Source organism: Elephas maximus, chromosome 10 (assembly GCF_024166365.1).
Source record: "Elephas maximus indicus isolate mEleMax1 chromosome 10, mEleMax1 primary haplotype, whole genome shotgun sequence".
Lineage (NCBI taxonomy): Eukaryota > Metazoa > Chordata > Mammalia > Proboscidea > Elephantidae > Elephas > Elephas maximus.
Genome location: NC_064828.1, coordinates 21763487 through 21785725, shown reverse-complemented (window position 1 = coordinate 21785725; position 22239 = coordinate 21763487). Strand labels below are relative to the sequence as shown.

Below are 22239 nucleotides of genomic sequence, written 5' to 3'. Positions count from 1 at the left end.
TTGAACATGCCCAGTGGTCTCAATTTGTTTAGAGGACATTTGGAATGGGAAGCAGCCCGGCTTAACTGTCGGCTGACATCAGCGTTTCACCATTAACACACCTAGCCTCTAGAAAGATGTCCAAAAAATTGAAAATTTAAGTGAACTCATTTAAAATAATCTTGTTTTTCCATTACCAAGATATGTGTGTTTTTTGCAAAGTGATAAAAACAATTGGAACATACACTAATACAATTTTTTAGTGTCATCCAAAAGTTAACTCATAGAATTGCCTTATCCGATTCCATTTCTTGCTTATATGGAGATAAATCTAATCTACTTTTCAGGTATGCAATATATTCTTGATTCTGTTCCAAAGTGTAAAATTAAAATTTAATACTGTAACGCCCAGCTAAATCTCACACTAGTTCATCCAATGAACTTTATGGTGCTGTAATGCTATACAGTATAATATATACAATGGAATGTAATACTGTACATTGCTCATGGTGTCCAAGCCATTCATGTACAAGTTGACAAGCTGAATGAAGTAAGCAAACAACTGCCCCACATCATGCCCACCCCCAAAAAGAAATGAAAGGCTTTCGTAGGTTGCAAGTCCTGGTCTGGTTTATTTATAAAGCAATAAATATTAGAAGCACAAATAAATTGCACGTGTGTAAACAAACTGTACAATGATTGATGAGAGAAGAGGGAGGGTGGCTGGGAAGACTCCAAGAAGCATAATACTGTTGTCATCCTGAATGGTACGTACACTCTGAGGGGAGGCACCTTAGAAGCATTTGCGGTGGACGATGGATGGGCCTGCCTCATCATATTCTTGCTTGCTAATCCACATCTGCTGGAAGGTGGAGAGGGAGGCAAGGATGGAGCCCCCGATCCAAACAGAGTACTTACGCTCAGGAGGAGCAATAATCTGCAGAGCGAGAAAAAGAATTACAATGAACTTCCAAGTTCGCAGCAACTGAGCAAGAGGAACGTAGGAAAGATTCGCAGAAGAAAATATTCGTTATTGATTCAGTGTAATGTGGGATATTTCCTACTGCAAAACAATATGGCCAGGTTGAGTTTTGTGAACTTCCCCCTATTTCACCATTTCCATTATCAAAGGGTCTACAAAATAAGAACTTCCCCTGTTCTGTGAACTAGAGTATAACGGAGCAATATTAACTTACATATAACTATGTATGGTGGAAGCTAGCCCAAGTGTTGAGGACTTTTAAAATGTGTTCAAAGATTTCTTTTTTTTTTTCCTCCAAAGATATATTTTTATCCACTGCTTCAAAGCATTTTTAAAATTTCCTATCTTGGAACTGGTGCTAGAAAACCCAGATGCTGCAGAAGCTAAAAGGTGAAGTGTATAGGAGACAGGAAGCTAAGTGTGGAGGAAAGGAGTTGAGAGTCCAGTTCTGTTTGGAATATCAAGACCTGCCTTGGCTCTCCCACCTACAGATGATCTTTACCTTAATCTTCATAGTACTGGGAGCCAGGGCAGTGATTTCTTTTTGCATACGGTCAGCAATACCAGGGTACATGGTGGTGCCTCCAGACAAGACGTTGTTGGCATACAGGTCCTTGCGAATATCGATGTCACACTTCATGATGCTATTGTAAGTAGTTTCATGGATGCCAGCAGATTCCATACCTAGGAACAAGTTTTAAAAAAAAAAAAATCACAGTGCACTCAGGCCAGAGTAGGGGGGAAGAGAAAAGGACTTCTGTGTCACCATTTGTCTCCGAAACATATGTTCCCCTAAAAAATACACTCCAGGGCATTTGTGGAACAGGTGTTTCTTAAAAGGGCTGACAGTTAATCCACCACAGACTGCCAAGAAACGAACAACTGTGTTTAGCACTCTGTTTGGAGCAAACACTTCCGTAACCATCAGATGGATGGCGAATGCTTTGGTCAAGGACAAGACACATATTTAAGTTAAATTAATGCATTTCTTATTTATGGACTAAAATAAGAGCTTAACAAGCTTCCTCTTGGAAATTATTCCTTATGAAAAGATGTTTGGTGACAGAGACATGTCTATGTATTACTCGGAGTAGGATTTTTGCATTTAATGACGAGTTACTTAGAAGAAAAGTCCAGCTACTTGGTAATTGGAACTTAATGGAGTAAGTCAGCTCTCTTGACTAACTGTCCCTCCTTTCCTGGAGATATGTGATATTCACTTACTACTCTGTCTCATCTTTTATTTGAAATCAACTCAGTATGTCATCCCTTATTTTATCACTGGAGCAGAATATGGACTGTCCATTTAATGTGACATCAAAGCTTGAGACTGAGCTCTGTGGGACTCAAAGCTATGACTTCTCCTAACTCAAGGACTGCTTAATCCTTCCTGGTTGTGATAGATCACTCCAGGAGACCCTAAGATTCTCAGGGGAAGGCTGTGGCTCTGCATCAGACCCTACAACTCACCGATGAAGGAGGGCTGGAAGAGTGTCTCTGGGCAGCGGAAGCGTTCGTTGCCAATAGTGATGACTTGGCCATCAGGCAGTTCATAGCTCTTCTCCAGAGAGGAGGAAGAGGCAGCTGTGGCCATCTCATTCTCAAAATCCAGGGCGACATAGCACAGCTTCTCTTTAATGTCGCGGACAATTTCTCGTTCAGCTGCAGAAATAAAGGGTGTCACAGTCAAGCTCTGAATAATGAAGTCAGTTGTGGGGAGGTAGGTGGATTCGTCGTGGAAAGGAAAAAGCAGACACATCTGTGGTAGGCCACACACAGACACAGACACACACACACACATACGTACAAAGACTCACCGGTGGTGACAAAGGAATAGCCACGCTCGGTGAGGATCTTCATGAGATAGTCAGTGAGGTCCCGACCAGCTAGATCCAGACGCATGATGGCATGGGGCAAAGCATAGCCCTCATAGATGGGGACATTGTGGGTTACACCATCCCCAGAGTCCAGAACAATGCCTGTCAGATGAAACAGACCAAAACAAGGTAAAACCTGCTGCTCAACCTTGGCTAAGAGATGCAAGCACTGAGCATTGATCTAGATAATATCAGATCTCTAACACATGAAAAAGAAAAACGAGCCTAATGGTTACTAAACCTGAAGCCGGCGAGAGCTCATCCTTTTAAATACTGCTGTAAAAAATTTCCCCCAGGCACTTTCAAATGGCCACCTCTGGTATCAGCCATTAGCACATTAAGTAGGCATCCAGTCCTTTTTTTTTTTTTCCTTCTCCTGTCTAACTTACACGCTTCTCTCTTTTTTCACTCACTTTGTAGGGAATGTGGATTTTCTCTGAAGATGTTTGCCCAGGGGCTGTGATGGTATAAATGACAGCTGCATTCCAGGGTGCTACATTATACAGAGCCTTTATGTGTGACAACAGATACTTTAGATACGGGAAGAATCTAACCCAAAATACTCTAGCTCTTAGAAATGGGCACGCTCTGAAGCTAACTTTGGGGTACTATTGTTATTACTCTCTCAGCACAGATAAAAGTCATGTCAGGGCATGTGAGGAAGGGACCATTCCTTCTCCAACTGGAGAGACTGATTCACAGCAAGGCCAATGACTTGGGAATGTGACTAATCAGTGACTGTCTCCATAGCCCAAGCATACCTGTAGTACGGCCAGAAGCATACAGGGACAGCACCGCCTGGATGGCCACATACATGGCAGGGACATTGAAGGTCTCAAACATGATTTGGGTCATCTTCTCACGGTTGGCCTTGGGGTTGAGCGGGGCCTCAGTGAGTAGGGTGGGGTGCTCCTCAGGGGCCACGCGGAGCTCGTTGTAGAAGGTGTGGTGCCAGATCTTCTCCATGTCGTCCCAGTTGGTGATGATACCGTGCTCAATGGGGTACTTGAGAGTCAGGATACCTCGCTTGCTCTGGGCCTCATCGCCTACATACGAATCCTTCTGACCCATGCCCACCATAACTCCCTATATGAAGAAAAAAGATGCAAAACTCAAACTTCGACCACGTCACTAATATAATTCATGAATTACCAATTTACTTCTAACTAGTTTTTTTAGTATAAATACCATCAATAATAAATGACTGTAGGATTTTACACCAACTTAGAAAAATCATTTAAAATCAATCTTGTACCCTCTCCTCCCCTTCCTCTGAAAGAGGTATAATTCTATTGTTCAGAATATTACTGGGACTTGGGTACTGAGTCTGGGTTATTTCCCTGAAGAAGCAGGTCCTTACCTCATTTTAAAAATACTGTACTGTAATGCCTTCATTAAATTAGTAATCTCATCACCCATGCCAACCAAAATATAGATGGCTACACTTTAGAATGACTGAATTAATGGCACACTGTATCTCTGCTAGGAAAGGGTTTTGACATTCATCAAGTGAACTTAAAAAGATGGACAGCTATGCCATTATCACCCTGACAGTGAAATCCAGCCTGCCCAGAGCTGTCCTGGAGAACCCATCAGTCACGGACACTGAGGAATGCAGCTCTCCTGCCCTCGTAGCCTGTCTGGACAGGCATGTTGCAAACCCAGAGAGCATGGCATTTCTTTTAATAAACAAGGTGGTATGTCACTATCACCATGGCACTGTCATGCCTGGATTCTAAAAATGCAACAGCCAGAAAGGAGATAGATTACATCTTTTGGAAGCCCTGTAAACTGTGAACAAGAGGGAGGAATTTCAGTTGGATCCTGGTTGGTTGAGAGAAGTTACATTATTGTAAGTTTCGAACAGGACTGAGCAGGGAGGGCAGGGAAGAAGTGAAGTGTGTAAGAGTTAGAAGAGAAGATGCTGAGGATTAAAAATGCAGAAGGTTGGGAGTGGAGGGGAGAAGCTGGTGGCTTTTCAGACCACTGAGTTGGATCCTTTGAGAAATGTGCAACTGGAGTCGATTGGGGGAAAAGGGTACATTCCTTGGTATGTTGGGGGTTGACATGGGTATTGCTTGTCTTGGCCTGGGTTTCAAGCGTATCCATCTTTTCCTTATTTGACCTAAAGTGTTCATGGAACAGGAGGGTCAGGTGAGTCATTTCCTAGACTGCTCAACTAAGGAGGTGAAGGGAAGGAGCACGGAGTGGGACTGGGGCCTGCTCCAGGCCGGAGCAGGCCAGGAGAGGGGAAGGTTTACCTGGTGGCGCGGGCGGCCCACGATAGAGGGGAAGACCGCGCGGGGCGCGTCATCGCCCGCGAAGCCGGCCTTCACCAGCCCGGAGCCGTTGTCGCACACCAGGGCGGTGGTCTCTTCGTCGTCGCACATCTTGGCACAGCTTCAGCGGGGTCTGCAGGTTGAGGGGAGCAGAGTGGCCCATGCTCAGTGCCTGTGGAGGCTGGCCTTACCGCCCCCGGAGGAGGGGACAGAAGGGAAGGGGTACCTGGGGAAAACGCCTGCCATCTCTCCTTCCCTCGGGGCAAATACAGAAGGGGGAGGAGGGAGAAGGCTCAGAGGAGACTAAGGCGGGAGGCGGGTGGGGTGGGTGGTGGTGGTATATGCCTAGAGAAGGGGAGAGGAACCCACCCAGGCTCCCTGGCCGGGAGTCTCAGCTTCGGTTCCAGGTGCGAGGAGGGACCGTACTAGAGACCCAGGAGACTCAGCCCCTTAGCGGGTCCTCCCCAACCCTTTAACTTTGCGTCTTTTCACCAACCGGGAACCTACCACGCCCCATGCCGGTGCCTCAGCTAGAGGAAAAAGCGCGCGGAGCGCTAGATCCCCAAACGCCGGTGGGATTGCACAGGGCTCTCCCTCTGTGCGCCCGCTCCTCTCCTGAGATGACTGAGACCCAGGGCCAGTTAGAACTCAATCTAAAAGTTTGGGCATAAGTTTGGGCAGCGGGAGCGCAAAGCCTTGGCTCAGGGCGGGCTCGGGGGACCGGGTCCTGCTGCGGGGCTGGTGTCCGGCGCAGCCCGCGGAGCTGGGCGGGGAAGGGAGGGCGCAGGGGCGGGCTGACTCACCGCGTCCGCGGGTCGGGCTCGGCTCGGCTCCGGTGAGGCTGGCGCTGGGTGTGGGGCGTGGGGCGCCGGGCGCGCCGCTTTATAGAGCGCTGATGGACGGGGTCAGTTGGAGCGGCCGGGGCCAGGGGTGGGGGGCCCGGCCGGCCACCTTGCCTTATTTGGTCGGCTTCGCACTATCGAGGAGCGCTGAGGCCATTCATGGAGCCAAGGGCAGGGGAGAGGATCAGCCGGGGGCCCCCCAGACCATGTAAGGAAGGGGAGGGGGCAGCCGGGGGATGGCCAAATAGGGAACTAGGGAGGGGCGGGCGGTGAAGGGTAGGGGGCAGGGGAAGACAAAGTGACGCCAACCCACCCCCTCCCCTTGCTAGGTTGGGTGCTCCCAGGATGTGCTGTGGGTTTGTTCCTCCCAGCCCACCAGCCTAAGAGGACAATAAGCCACATACATACAAGTGGGAAGGCTTGGCGTGCTGCCCTCTGCTGAGGGGTCCCGACAGCTGGGCCAGGGCAGCAGAAGAGCGACAGCAGCTTCTCATCTTCCAGGACTGGGAGCTGGAGGAGCAGAGCCCTGGCAGTCCTCATGGGCACAAAGGGCACCCCAGCAGCACATTGGGTGGCTGGGAAAGGATCCCTGGGACAGGGAACCTTCTGATCTAGTCCCCACCAACCTGGGTGGCTTTACTTTGGGAATTAGGGCTGTGCCCCTCAAGGTCAGAAGCTGAGATTAGCAAACACCACCTTAGCCCTCAACCCATGCATGGCTCAGGGTCTCCCTAGGGAAGAGGCTGAGAAGGGCAGAGTCTGAATGACTGGTGTGAGAGCTTGCTTAAGTCTTGCTGGAGAAGGGAACAAGGTTTACCCCAACCCAGATATGAGGTATCCCTCATCCATACTGGGAAGTGGACGGAAAGGAGACACTTGCTCAAACTTAGGCTCTGGTCTTTAAGCCAGAAAAGGATCCCTGGTCATCAAAGTAAATGAAGAAAGAAATGCTAGAAGTAGCTTGCCTACTTGCTGACGGGTGGACATTTTAATCTAGAGGTAAAAGCCTGTCTTCCAAGTAAAGATGAGACTGAATAATCAAATACAGGCAGTCCCTGAATAATGAGTTCCATTCCTAAATCTGTCTCTAAGTCGAATTTGTATGTAAATCGAAACAGTTAGGTACATTTGGTCTCTAACTTCAGTTAGTTAAATGTTTGTCTTAGTATATAGCATATAGCGTACCTTTGTATGCATTAAAAAACATTAAGGCAACACTTCCAGGTACATTAAAACATCTTTAACATAATAATGCAGTAATAATGATATATATATATATATTTAATTTTATTGTGTTTTAGGTGAAAGTTTACAGCGCAAATTAGTTTCTCATTCAAAAACATAGACACAAATTGTTTTGTGACATCGGTTGCAATCCTGGCAACACGTCAGCGCCATCTTCCTTGTTCTTTCCACCCTGGGTTCTCTGTGTCCATTTGTCCAGTTCTTGTTCCTTCCGCCTTTTCATCTTTGCTTTTGGGAATAATAATGTTTCCATGCAAGTCGCAAAATAGCACCTGTTTGCTATTATGAACCATTGTGTATACCTCGGATTTTTAATATAATAGACTTTACAGAGGTTGGTTCCTAAGTAGTTGTATGTAAGTCAGACGTTCATACCCCGGGGGCTACTTGTGCTCTGGTCGGGATGATAACAGCAATTTAAATCATACTAACGTGTAAACCCACACAAAGCGTGGTCTGTGGATTAGCAGTATGCACGTAACCCGGGAACAAGTTAGAAATGCAAAATCTCAGGCCCCACACCCAAACTGCTGAATCAGGCCTGTGTTTTAGCAAGACCTGCACCCCACCCAACTGATTATACGTGCATTGAAATGTAAGAAGCGTTGGCATGTATGACTGATATCCACTCCTTCAGGGAAAATATATTTTGAAAGCTCAGGGGCTTTTGAGGAGGAAAAGGAAAGGCTGCATGAAGTGAGGAAGGGGGAGGCAGAGAGACGGGGAGAGCCCTAAGAAGGATGCAGGCCACTGGTTTGCCCTGGCGTGCCCTGTATTCTCAGTTCTTGACTGGCACATTGATTTTTAAGGCTTGTGTTTTTCCTCCAGTTCACACCAGTTAAAAATAGAAAACTGGGCACAGGCATCCCTCTTTAGAGTGGTCTTGGATTGATATGCTGAGGAGGCCTGCTGATTAGAGATACTTGTCCATACCGGGGAATGCTAGGCGTCCCCCTGAGCTCCCCAACCATGTTTGGGTTGGTCTGGGGACAGCTGTGCAACAGAGCCAGGTGAGAGGACTGGCTGGGTCCGTGCCCTGCAGAGCAATAGGCATTTTACAATGAGTGCAAAATCGTAGAGCTGCCTTGGTCCAGGCAGATGTGAATGAACTAAAGAAAAGGGGAAAGGGTTGCCCTTGGTTCAAATCCTGTCTCTATCACTTCCTATATTTTTGGCCTTGGACAAGTCACTTAACCTTCACGAGCTTCAATTTTCCCTTCTGTAAAGGGACCCAACAATTTCTCTCTTATGATTATTATAATCATTAGAATCAAACGATCCAAGGCACGTAGAAGATACAAAGCAAATTGTCAGCATTACAATTCAATAATAATGACGCTTTTTGAGACAGCAGCCTGCACTTTTGAAGAATCGGGTCAATTTCACTCATTCATTGATTCAGCCAAGAACTGTGCTAGACAAAACAGAGCAGGACTCATCCTCTGTGGCAATTACAGAATAGTTGAAGAGAGAGCTATGGTATGTGCCACCAAAGAGGGGAAGGGGGTCTGAAGGAAGGCTCAGAGAAAGCCTAACTGAGGAAGTGTCATTTAATTGTTTTTAAAGCAGGGTAGAACTGAAGTTCATCAACAGTTGTGTGGGAGACAATTTCTACCTGGGAGTGGCTGATGGGAGATTCCCACGTTTGCTGCCATATGTGCAAATGCCCCTGGGAAGTCCAGCACACTGAGCACCACAGTCGATGACCTGAATCCCTTGCACTGATTCCAGGGCTCAGGAGACCAATTCCAGCTCACCCACACCTGGATCAGTGTGCCCTATTGGGGGCTGGGTAGGTCAGTGGAGGACGGACATCAAAGTTTCATGAAACAACATTTGCTTTTAATTTTTTAAAAAATGTTTTCTATGCCATTCAATTTCATTTTAAAATGCCAATTATGACTGACTAAATTGATATCAAGACTCAGGAATGGCTGTGTCCTGCAGTTTAATAACCAGGTAAACCAGTTGCCATCAAGTCAGTTCCAAGTCGTGGTGATCCCACGTGTGTTAGAGTAGAACTGGTCTCCATAGAGTTTTCGATGACTGATTTTTCCAAAGTAGATCAACAGGTCTTTCTTCCAAGTGCCTCTAGATGGACTCAGACTTCCAATATTTTGGTTAGTGTGTTAGGCTTTTGCAACATCCAGTTTGATAAAGACTAAATTATATCTTATAATGCAAGGAACCACTGGGCCTGTTTTGCCTGAGGTCACATAAATGAGCAAATGGTAAAGTGGATTCAAACCCAGGCAACCTGACTTTAAGCCCTGTTACTACCCACCACCCCAAATGCCTTCCTGTCTACTTGGACTGCTCTTTCTCAGAGTATGATGCTAGAACTTGTTGTTGTTGTTAGGTGCCATCTAGTCAGTTCTGACTCATAGTGACCGTACATATACAGAATGAAACACTGCCTGGTCCTGTGCCATCCTCACAATTGTTGTTATGCTTGAGCCCATTGTTGCAGCCACTGTGTCAATCCATCTCATAAAAGGTCTTTCTCTGTTTCGCCACCCTCTACTTTAGCAAGCACGATGTCCTTCCCCAGAGACTGGTCCCTCCTGATAACATGTCCAAAGTATGTGAGACGAAGTCTCATCATCTTTGTCTCTAAGAAACATTCTGGCTGTACTTCTTCCAAGACAGATTTGTTCATTCTCCTGGCGGTCCATGGTATATTCAATATTCTTTGCCAACACTATAATTTAAAGGCATCAGTTCTTCTTTAGTCTTCCTTATCTGTTGTCCAGCTTTCTCATGCATATGAGGTGATTGAAAACATCATGGCTTGGATCAGGTGCACCGTAGTCCTCAAAGTGACGTCTTTGCTTTTTAACACTTTAAAAAGGTCTTTGTAGCACATTTACCCGACACAATGCATTGTTTGATTTCTTGTCTGCTGCTTCCATGGGCATTGATTATGGATCCAAGTAAAATGAAATCTTTGACAACTTCAATCTTTTCTCTCTTTATCATGATGTTGCTTATTAGTCCAGTTGTGAGGATTTTTGTTTTCTTTATATTGAGGTGTAATCCATACTGAAGGTTGTGGTCTTTGATTTTCATCAGTAAGTGCTTCAAGTCCTCTTCACTTTCAGCAAGCAAGGTTGTGTCATCTGCATAACACAGGTTGTTAATGAGTCTTCCTCCAATCCTGATGCCCATTCTTCTTCATATAGTCCAACTTCTCGGATTATTTGCTCAGCACACAGATGAGTAAGTATGGTGAAACAACACAACACTGATGCACACCTTTTCTGATTTTAAACTATGCAGTATTCCCTTGTTCTGTTCGAACAACTGCCTCTAGGTCCATGTACAATTAAGTGTTCTGAAATTTCCATCCTTTGCAGTGTTACCCATAATTTGTTATGATCCACACAGTCGAATGCCTTTGCATAGTCAATACAACACGGGGAAACATCTTTCTGGTATTCTCTGCTTTCAGCCAAGATCCATTTGACATCAGCAATAATATCCCTTGTTCCACGTCCTCTTCCGAATCCGTCTTGAATGCTTGGTGCTAGAACTACTTGCAGCCAAATTTTACCTGGAATACTTAATAGAAATTCACATTCCCAAGTTCCACCCTGGAAGATGAAATCTGCATTTAAATACGCCACCTCCCTTCTTCCCCAGGTGATTCAGGGTAAGAAATTTGGCAGCACAGCCTGGCTGTTCTCCCCCAGGCTCACGGAGCTTTGCTGGATGCCACCCAAGCCGCCAGAGCTGGCAGGAGTCCAGCCTGGCTGACCTTGTGCATCCCAGTGGGACAGCAAAGCCAGGGAATGTCCCCAGGGCTCTCGAGGGCCAGCAAGGCCCTTCTTGGTAGGGTCAGGACGTGAGGGAGACGTGCAGGGCAAACTGAAGGAACAGAAGGTGGGACAGTCCCCGCTGCCCTTGCCTCAGGGGAAGCCTGTTTCATCCACCATCTGCTGGGATCTGGAAGGGAGCAGCCCAGCCTCCTCCCCGGCACTGGGGGATTAGCAGTAACTTATCTCAGCTGTTCCTCCATTCGGAGGTGTCCCAGTATTCACACAGAAGCCACAAACAGACTGAGCCACACTTAATTCTTCCCCAGGAGTCTTCATCGTAGCCTCCTGTCCCTCCTGCATTCCACGGGCTAGGCGGGAGGGAGAGGCCCTTTCTTGACTAGACCACAGGTCGGGGGAGCCAGCCTTCCTAAACCTTTCTATTTTCTTTCTCTACACATTTGTTCACCCTCACTGCCCTCTGGCTGGAGCTGGGTTTCAGTTTTCATTAAAAGAAGCAAGTGACGTGACTAGAGGGATGAAGGCCCCCACACATCCTGGTGCTCAGAATTTGATACCAAACCATGGCTAATCTCTGCCGCATGCTGCCCCGTGTTTTACATGCAACCACCAAAGAGCTTAACCCAGAGGGTGGGTATAGAACCGCAAAGTGGATTCTGTTCTCAGCAGATTCCAGCAATCACTGCTTTCTGACGTGATAGGACCAACTGTGATGAAACATTTCATGCATTTTTGAGAAAGAGGAGGATAGAAGTGGGGAGGGGAACAAGATTCTACTGGCTCCTGGGGTCACCTGGGTCTAATTACCTAAAGTCTGCATTTTTGCTCCCTATTCTGGTGTGAGTTAGGGAAATCACAAAGGATTTCTAGGTAGACGTTTTAATTCCTTAAAAGGAGTTCGTCCTTCAAGAATGAAATGCAGGTTCCTGCTTGGAAGGTATTCCTCTTAGCTCAGGTTTGGCTTGCTCCCCACACTGGTAGTAACTCTATTTATGGAGTTTCTGTTTTTCCAGTGTTACCTGGAGCGAGCCGGCCTTTCCCAGAGAGCCCAAATGTGGCATTCTCCAACCTAAGCCTGGCCATGTTTCCAGCAGCAGAGGTGCTAGAGGGCTTGTGTAGGAGATGAGAGTTGTGAGCTCAGAGAGACTCCAGATAGCCTTCCACTTACCTGCACCAAATATAGACCTTCTCTTCCCAATTAAACATCAGGTGCACACCTGACAAACAATAATAGTAACAGCAATAATAATTGGCAACACTTACTGAGCACTCTCCTGAGACTTTATATAAATGTGTGGTCAATATGACCAACTTCTAGATGAAGCCAGACTGATGGCTGGCTGCAGAATCCATTTTTGCTGAACTGCTTATATTGAAGGACTGGGCAAGAAATAGGTCACAGCCTCTATGTGAGGACATTGTCATGGCATTCATCATAGTACACACTGTCTTCTTTATGAGCCTATTGGAAGAATTTCCTGTCTGGCTTTGTACCAAGAACAGTAGCACTTCCACGAGCAATTGGTTTGTTTTGACCTGTGGGCCCTCAATCAAGTGACCGACCAGGTTTCCCTTGCACTGGTGGCTGAGAAAAATCTTAGAAAATCGCATGTGTGGCCCAACTGTTAATGTGATTGTAAGTCAATATGATCTATTTTAGATGCCCAACTTTATTTATTTTTCTTTTTCTTCCAATTTTAACTTTTTAAAAAAAAATTTATTTTTTTGTTGTTGTTATCGAGAATAGAACATACACCAATTCGACAATGTCTACAAGTGCAATTCAGCAACATTGATTACATTCTTTGAGTTGTGCAACCATTCTCGCCCTCCTTTTCCAAGTTGTTCCTCCCCCATTAATATAAACTCACTTCCCCCTAAGGTTCCTATCTAATCTTTCAAGTTGGTGTTGTCGGTTTGATCCCATATAGATAGGTCTTAAAAGAGCACAATGCTCAAGGCAGACATTCTTTACTAGTTAAGCTAAACTATTATCCAATTTTAACTTTTATTTTTCCATCTTTGTAAGATGACACAAATATTTTATGAAACAAAGCAAATGATGAGTGGATGGATAGATGATTGATAGATAGATAGATAGATGTGGTGTGCCATCATGTCTATTTCAACTCATAGCTACCGCATGTGACAGACTAGGACTGCCCCATAGGGTTGTCTTGGCTGTAATCTTTATGGAAGCAGATCACCAGGTCTTTCTCCTATGGACCCACTGGATGAGTTTGAACCACCAACCTTTCGGTTAGCAGCTGAGCACCTAAACTTTTGCATCACCAGGGCTAAATAGATTTAAAAAAAAAAATTTCCATTGATTTTATTCCAACATATGGCGATATCGTGTGTCAGGGTAAAACCGTACTCCATCGGGCGTGATCTTTTGGAAGCAGATCCACAGGCCTTTCTTCTGAACATTTCTGGGTGGATTCAAACCACCTTTTGATTAGTAGCCAAGCACCTAACCATTTGTATCATCCAGGGACTCCATATAGATAGATAGGTTGATAAAAATGAACCTATAGGAACCAAGAGACAGAATATTTGAAATTGGAATTGCAGTGATCACTGTACAGGTAGCCAAGAGTTCAAGATGACTTGCCTATGTCTGTATATTCCTTTCATCCCAATTACAGCATATTATGCTTAATGAAAGTGTCCACTACCTATAAAGTGTCTTATCATTTTGATTTTCCCCTTAAAATCACAGCAAATGCAATTGATAATCTAAAATAACTTCCTCCATTGTAAGAATAATATATGCTTATTATGCTAAACTAGAAACACTGAATGGAAAGATACAAAGAAAATGACATATATGAGCACGCTTTTAAAGGCCTAGACTAAAACAAAAATGCACCACAGAATTCCTGAGACCTTGGCTTCCATATATACTTACAGCCACTGAACTGAGAAATGACAAACAGCCTCCTATTCTGGTAGTTTGCAAGAATGTCCACTTGTTCATCAAAGAGAGACATGCAATGCAAAGAATTTGTATTAAAAGCATTTCTTGGTCCTACTGTTATAATCTAAATTCACTCTCCTCAACAGCTGGAACCAAAGAACGCTAAACTGGGAGTGGCTTTGCTCTTGGGATTGTACCACCCATATCTCATTTATACATTTTAGAGGGTGGCTCTAGTTTCCCACTCAGCTGTTGAACTCTTTCAAAATTGCAGTCTAAGAAGAACAGTGATCTACTCACAAATATAAAACTAGAATACATAAATATATTGCTGAAGGCTTTGTTCTTACATGGAGAGTCTGAAAGTCGTTGTTTTAGGGAAAATCTTTACAGCAATTTTATGGTCATTATTTCCAAAGTCTTTATGGTTAGGACTAGAAACAATGAATTCATTTTACCTTCATAGCTGCTAATTTAACGTCATAAATTAATAATAATAAAGACTTTGCCTACAACCAATTATCTGTATTAAGCAGGGGAAGGAATCAGAGATTGTGCTTCTGGGAACAAAATGGGAACAGCCAAAAAGTCTTTTTAACCGTTACTTAAGTACAAATGTTGGCACTCATACAGATAAACAGGCCTGGGGCTTATGGCATTTTAGAGAGAGGAATCAACCTTCAAGGACTGAGAAAAGAATCAGCCATGAAACCATGATGTGGTAGAGCAAACCTGAGCATGACCCAAAGGATACAATAAAGCAAAGCATTACATCATCAAAGAAATACCTTCAATGATTGATTAGACCTAAGGTGAGAACATTCATCAGGGGTAAACAAGAAGGGTACTCTCTGTTCAGTTAACCCTTTTGCAAGCTCTGTTTAAATATGCAACTCCCCAAGGAGAGATTCTAGTTGCTGTTTAATATTTCTCAATATTTATAGCTGCCAGAAAATATTTATGGAGTAGGCTCATCTCTGCACTAATGGGTATAGCCATCTTCTTTCTGAGTCCTTTGTTCCATGATATTAGAGTCCAGAGCCCCACTCCTGAGAGTGCAGAGAGAGAGCCCTCAAATCCTAAACCAAGCCTGATCTCTTTGACTGGCATAACTGATCATTTCTGGTGTCCACCCAAGTATCACATCACTAAGCTACTAACTCAAGGCAGTGTGTAGGGGTGAGGAGAGGGGGTAGGGATGCAGTGGAAAACCTTAGGTAAACTACGCTGATTTGGTAGGTTCTCCAAAATTGTGACAGAAAAGGCAAAATTGATCCCATTAGGCAGAAACCATAAGTATTAGGATAGCTTCAATGTTCTGGTTCCTTCTAGAAGTGTCCACACCTCAGGCTTAAATACCAAACCATAACATATCATTGTATAATTTATATCTTTGTATAATCAGATTTCTCTTAGATCTATTCTGGAAATGAGCCCTTATTGTGACTAAATGTGAAAAGTTAAATGTTAAGTTTGCTTACATTCTCACCTGGAAGAGGCTTGTGCAAATCTGGGAGAATTAGTCTTGAGTGAGTTTATTGCCTCTAATTCCTCCATGTCATATAGATGCCATACGATTAGATCAAGCACATCTTTCCAAAACATCTGATTCAGTCACAATCATGTAGACAGGGTTTCGAAAATCTTAAGATTAGTGTTGGGCAACAACTAATAACGAACAAATGTTCTTTGTTTTCTCAGATATTTGTGAGTGTATAAGATCTAGATAATGCTGAGAATGTGATATGTATATACCTTTTACAAAGAGATGTAGCATGTTAGGAAAATACAGGATCCTATTGTCACAGCGTGTATTATTTCCAACAAAGTGTCTTTTACCCACCTGGTCTCTCTGAACATTATTTAAATTCTCAGCGTTAACCAAGAAGACAACCAGTTCTCAGTGATTGATTTTGAACAAAGAACTTCAGATGATGTCTCTGAGAGAGCCAAGGTTTGCTTTCACCTATGTGGAAACTCAAACTTGCTCTGAGTCTCTCATTTTTGCAAATAACTTAGCAAAACATCTCAGGTGAATAAACTCTTTGATTCGAAAAGGCATAATTTTTAACTAAATAGAATCAAAATAGCAATACTTATTGTGCAAACATAGATATGAACAAGAGGAAATACAGTGGCTAAATGTGGCTCTCTTAGAATAAAAATGTGGTTTATTCAATCTCTTCATCAATCAATAGTTATTGAATGCCTTCTCTGCTCAAGGCATTATACCAGGTACAGCAGGGAATGTCAGAATGAATGAGACGGTGCCTGCTCGCCAAGAACACATTTACACTATATTATACAATACACAGAAACCCTGGTGGTGTAGCGGCTAAGTGCTATGGCTGCTAACCAAATGGTTGGCAGTTCAAGTCCAATACAATACACAAACTGAGACATCCACCACAAAGATCTACACTAAGCCTCACAAAAAAGTCTTAAACAAAGGCTGGGGGGTGGGTGGGAGGGAGCAGAATTGGAAAAAGGGAGCGTATTCTTCCTATTAAGGCATTTGAGCAAGTCTTCATTGTCTATAGATTTTCAGCTGAGCCTATAAGGGCTAATTGATTAATAGGTTCCTTTCCAGTCCCAGCACTCATGAATCTGACATAATTTTGCAAAGAAATTAGCAAAGAGGACAGGACTACCGATGGCAGGTGAGACTTCAAAGATAAGAAAATACTGGGGAGAAACAATTAGTATTAAGCTTTAGTCTATTGTGCTATTTTGGTGAAATTATTTTTTAGCCTAGTCATTTTTTTTAATGAAGAAAACAAAAACAGATATGTTGTTCCCTCTTGGAATAATTACAGATACTTATTGAAGGACTACTATGGGCCACATGCCGTACTTCTGAGACGACAACATTAAAGTCCCATGTAAAGTCAGAAATAAACACACTTTTGAAGGCACCACTGAAAGTCTTCTGGAATGAAAAATGTGCACATGTGTTAAAAGCTAGCTACATCTTAACTCTTCATGAATTGAAACCTGCTAGGCATCTGAGAGAAATTTCCCCATTTATCCCAAGTCATCTCCCACAATTGGTTTGAAAATCTCCAGCGAGTGAAGGATTTCAAGTTCACCTGCATATAGAAACTTTTGACTGCTGAAGGCTGTCACAAAAATGTAATCAAACACACCAAACTGTTAACAGTGGAGAGAGTGTTGAAGGGCAAGGAGGAAGGGACCAATACATTTTTTTTTCATTTTATACTTATATATTGTTTGAATATTTTTCCAGAAGCATGTATTAATTTTATAATTTTAAGAAAGGAAGAAGGCAATTTAATTTAACATCCTCTTGTTGAAATTCAAGCAGGTTTTGTCTTGTTTACCCAGTGGAGATTTCTACACAATAGCTTCTACATATTTGAAAAAGATATTCATCCCTCAGTGTTGTTTCAGATCTTTTTCACCAGCGGTGCTATTTTTAAAACTTTCTTCATATTTGGGCTATAATCAACTCTGCTTCAGATTTTCCATGCACAATAAAATCTCCTTCAGTCAAATTGATTAGAGATTGGGTTTCTGGTTAAGTTGAAAACAACTACCATGATTCAGAGAATTAAACTCATCTAAATACACCCAAGCAAAACTACAGAGAAGATAATTTGATTTTTCTTTGATGTTTCAGGAGTTATTTAAAGAATATTTTCATTTTGAAAACTAATTCTTGTCACGTACTGTGGTATAATAAATATGACTGATGCAGAACATTAAAGCATTGGGCTAAAGCAAAACTATAACATTCTGAAAAGCTGCTTATATGAATTAACTGTTGGTATCAGCATATCTGTCATCTATTTGTTTCTGTTAAAAATCAAGTATAGACCAGACTTCTGGTTCTGGTCGAGAAGGAGCAGCCCTATCTCTCCCAGGTCCTCCCACTTACAATGACAAAATTCCAACATAACACAACAACCATAGGAAGACTCTGAAAGGTAGGAAAAAAGACGGCTGCCTATGGATCTCAGAACTTGAGAAACAATATGGCAGTGAGTTCCCTGGGTTTCTTTTTTAATCAACTTCAACAACAAAACCCAAACTCATTGCCGTTGAGTCAATTTCAACTCATACCCCCCCCCCATGTGTTACAGAGTAGAATTGCTCCACAGTACTTGCTTGGCTGTAATCTTTTACAGAGGCAGATTGCCAGGACTTTCTTCCATGGCACTGCTGGGTGGGTTTGAATTGCTAACCTTTAGGTTAGTAATTGGGCACAAACTATTTGTGCTACCCAGCTTCCCACATATCCCAGAGAGAGTGCCACAGAAGCTTCCAAACTGGAACTGCAAATAGGCACAAGCCAAAAAGCCCCCCCCCACCCCAAAAAAAGCCTGTTCCTCCTAGTCAAAGGACTGCAAAAAGGGTGGACTCATAACAGAAAACCTTTTTTGGCAGCATCAGCCCTACTCCAGCCAAACGGTAATGGAAAGACTGCATCTCCCTTCCCCTATGGTTTCAACTGATCTTCCTCCCCAACCCTTGTCCCTTCAGAAGCAGTGGAGATGCTCCAATTTCCCTGCACAGTAGCATCTGTGGGGCTGAACAGGGAGTTAAACTTTCATTTCCCACCTAGTGGGAGCAGGCAGTGCTTGGATTCTCCCACCAGGATAGGGTCAGCAGGGTCCAGCAGCAACCTGAGGCTTTACCCCCACCTGACATCAACGAGACCTAAAAAGGCAGTGGAAGTTGGGACTAGCTAACACTCTACTTCAGCCCCATCTCTGGTGTCAGTGGAGCCCAGTGGGAAGCTGAGCTGCTCCACCCACTCAGCAACAACTAAGGAGAACGAGGTATTGGAAGGTAGGTCTATATGGCCTTCTGCTTCCCCGCACCGCCCCCCCATCCTCTCCCATGGTTTCAGCAGGGCCCTGTGGAAAGCCGAGCTTCTGACTCTCCAGCAGCAACAAAGTGGTGTGAGTCAGCCCTCTGCTTCTCCTCTCCCTGGTGACTGTGAGGCCCGGTAGGGAGCTGAACTTATACGCTCATTTGGTGGCATAAAGATGGTAAAGTCAGTGCCCCACTTTCACAGGGAAGGTGTCAGCAGGGCAAAGAAGGAATCAATTTTCCTTCTTACCTACACCTCTGCAACGAGGCAGTATGAGTTAGTGCACCACTTTTGTCAGGATGGTTTGGCAGGGCCCGGGGGAAGCTAACCATACATACTAACCCAGTTCTCAACACTTCAACAGGGGGACTGCCTGCTTCAAAAAAAAAAAAAAAAAGATATAATATGATCCAGCATCTCATAATCTAATATCCAAAATGTCCAGAATACAAATAAAAATCACAACATGGATGAGGAAAGAAAATCAACAGATGCCAACATCAAGATGAATATGACATGCTGGAGTTATCTGACAAGAATTTTAAAGGACCCACCATAGAAATGCTTCAACAAGTAATTACAAATTTTTTGAAACAAATTTAAAAAATGGTAAGTCTCAGCCAAGAAATAGACATTATAAAAAAGAACCAAGTGGAAATTATAGAACTAAAAATACAACAACCAAAATAAAAAAAAACTCAGTGGATGGACTCAGTAGAGTAGAAATCACAGAGTAGATTTGGTGAACTTGAGGACAGATCAATAGAATTTACTCATTCTGAACAACAGAGAGGGGGGAAAAAAAAGATGAACAGAGTGTCAGGGACCTGTGAGACAATAACAAAAGAAATAACATCTGTATCAGTGAAGTCCCACAAGAAGAGGAGAGAGTGGAACTGAAAAAAGTATTCAAAGAAATAATGGCTGAAAACTTCCCACCTTTGATGAAAGACATAAACCCACATAATCAACAATTGAGAAAACCCCATATAACATAACCCCAAAGAAATCCTTCTGCTTGATGCCGAGACAGATCATCGTTAAACTTCTGAAAACTAAACCAAACCAAAACCAAACCCACTGCTGTCGAGTCAATTCTGACTCATAGCGATCCTATGGGACAGAGTAGAACTGCCTGATAGAGTTTCCAAGGAGCGCCTGGAGGATTTGAACTGTTGACCTCTTGGTTAGCAGCCGTAGCACTTAACCACTACTCCACCAGGGCTGAAAACTAAAGACAAAGAAAAAATCTTGAAAGCAGCTTGAAAGAAATGGTGCAGTAGTTGTAGGGGAATATCAATTGGAATGACAGGAGATTTCTCATCTGAAACCATGCAAGCCAGAAGGAAGCAGCACAACATTTTTCAAGTACTGAAAGAACAGAACTGTTAACTGCAAACTCTATATGTGCCAAAATATCCCTTAGGAAGGAAGGTGAAATAAAGACATTCTTAGTTTTTTTTTAGATGAAGGAAAACTAAGAGAATCTGTTACTAGCAAACCTATCCTTAAAGAATGGTTAAAGGAAGTTCTCTAAACAGAAAGGAAATGATAGTAGAAGAAAGCTTGAACTTCAGAAAGGAAAGAAGTACATTGGAATGGGTAAAAATAGTGTTAAATAAATAGAATTGTCCCTCCTCTCATGAGTTTCTTAAATCATATTCGATGGTTGAAGCACAAATTATAACACCACCTGATGTGATCTGATGTGGTCTCAATGTAATTAGAGGAAATACTTAAGACAATCATATTTAAAAAGAAAGGAGGATAAAGGACCTAAATGGAAGTAAGAGTTCTACCATACTCAATGTGGTAAATCATCATTATCAGTAGGCTTGATAAGTTATGTATGTATATTATAATACCTGAGCAACCACTAAAAAAACTACACAAAGCAGCATTTGTCAAAGTGTGTCTTCAGATTACATACAAAGGAATCATCTAGATATCCTCAGACCTATGGAATCGCAGTCTTTTGTGGGCATGACTCCAAAATATGAAATGTTAAAGAAGCTGTCATCAAGTGGAGCTTATTTCAGAGTTGTAATCTGAGTACCATGCCCATAAATTGAACATAAAATTCCTCTTCTTCTATTTCTTAGACTGATATCTTGTCTAGGGTTGCTTTTAATGTTATTTTAAACTTCCGGCTTAAATTTTTGAATTTATAATATACTGTTTTGAGTATATCAACTAGAAGGGTAAATAGTTTGAGAAAAGAAATAAAATTTAACATTTAACCTTTCGTGGAAGTCACTATTGAAATCAAAGACTATCTGAGCTATCTGTTTCAAAACCTAAACTATTTCAATATATGGTGGCTATGGAAACCAACTCAACACGTAAGATAAGCAAAACACTTTCTTTTAGAGGAAAATCTTTTTTAAATTACACCTACATCTCTGACCTCCATGTTGTACCTCCTCAATTTAAACAACTCAGTATTTAGACTTTTTAAAATAAGATTGACACAGTGGAGTTTCTTGGAAAACCATTCCTGCTTAAGGAATTCTTCTGATTTAATGTTGTCAATGAGCACATAAATTTGAATGACGCAAACTTCTACTCTGGCCATGATGGACTAACATGTTCCCATCCAGAACAACTTGAAAAGCTAGATAAAATATTTTTAAAACACTTCTTTCAAGGCATCAAAGAGCTATCAAGGCAGGGAGGATATTAGGGACTAAGATATAGGAGAGAAGGGAAGCAAAGGGTTGAACCCAAATTTGTTGCTGCTTTTCCCATTTAGGCATTTGCCAATTTGTAGGGAGAGAGAGAATGAATCCCAGTTAGAGCAGAAGCTAAGAAGAAAATGGCAGCTGAGAAGCTGGGCAGAGATTTGAGCAGTCCCATAGTTTTTTTTTTTTATAGGTCTGGGGTAGGGGAGAGACAGAATTGGACTACAGGGCCTGCCAAGGAAGAGCGGAGTGGTCCTGATAAACAGTCTAGGCCTTCAGCTGAGACCTGTAAAGGGTTATACCTTAGGAGTAACAACTGAGAGTAAATAGACTACATTTGTTACCTGCAAACTCTATATGTGCCAAAATATCCCTCAGAAAGCAAGATGAAATACTAACAAACCAAGACTAAAATGATTGGCCTTGCCTTGCCTGTCAAAAAAAAAAAAAAAATACCCTTTGGAAGAAGATAATATCCTACAGAGCTTTAAATTATATCTACAATTTCTCATACATAGCCTTGCACTTAATTTTGAAAAGATACTTTAATGAAAAAACCATAAGAAGAAAACAGACAATGGAAACAGTCTATCAGAAGATCCAGATATTGAAGTTTTTAAAAACTATGTAATATGTTCAGGGAAGTAACGGCAAAATAGACAATTTCATTGAAGAATTAGAATCTATTTCTAAAAATCACATGGAAATTCTAGACCTAAAAAAATACAGTAATAGAAATTAATGGCTCAACAGATGAGTTTAAAAGCAATTGATACAGCTAAAGAGAAAATTAGTGAGCTGTAAGATAGGTCAGTAGAATA

At 42.7% G+C, this 22239-nt stretch overlaps 1 protein-coding gene across 1 annotated transcript; it reads right to left on the bottom strand.

The window, feature by feature from the left end:
* Nucleotides 1–600: 600 nt before the first annotated feature.
* On the bottom strand, nucleotides 601–5968 carry ACTC1 (actin alpha cardiac muscle 1). Its single transcript, XM_049897863.1, has 7 exons — nucleotides 5921–5968; nucleotides 5100–5250; nucleotides 3600–3924; nucleotides 2779–2940; nucleotides 2432–2623; nucleotides 1464–1645; nucleotides 601–916 (listed from the first exon to the last, which is right to left on the bottom strand). The coding sequence occupies exons 2-7, from the start codon at nucleotides 5226–5228 to the stop codon at nucleotides 773–775; spliced, it is 1134 nt and encodes a 377-aa protein (XP_049753820.1). The 5' UTR covers nucleotides 5229–5250; nucleotides 5921–5968; the 3' UTR covers nucleotides 601–772.
* Nucleotides 5969–22239: the final 16271 nt, after the last annotated feature.

Bases quoted from the DNA above. Each gene is read 5' to 3' on its own strand.
- ACTC1 (XM_049897863.1), bottom strand. From the start codon at position 5,228: ATGTGCGACGACGAAGAGACCACCGCCCTGGTGTGCGACAACGGCTCC. The intron at 3,925-5,099 runs GTAAACCTTCCC...TTCTTCATATAG, and splicing joins TGGGCCGCCCGCGCCACCAG to GGAGTTATGGTGGGCATGGG. The intron at 1,646-2,431 runs GTGAGTTGTAGG...ACTTGTTCCTAG, and splicing joins CTTCCAGCCCTCCTTCATCG to GTATGGAATCTGCTGGCATC.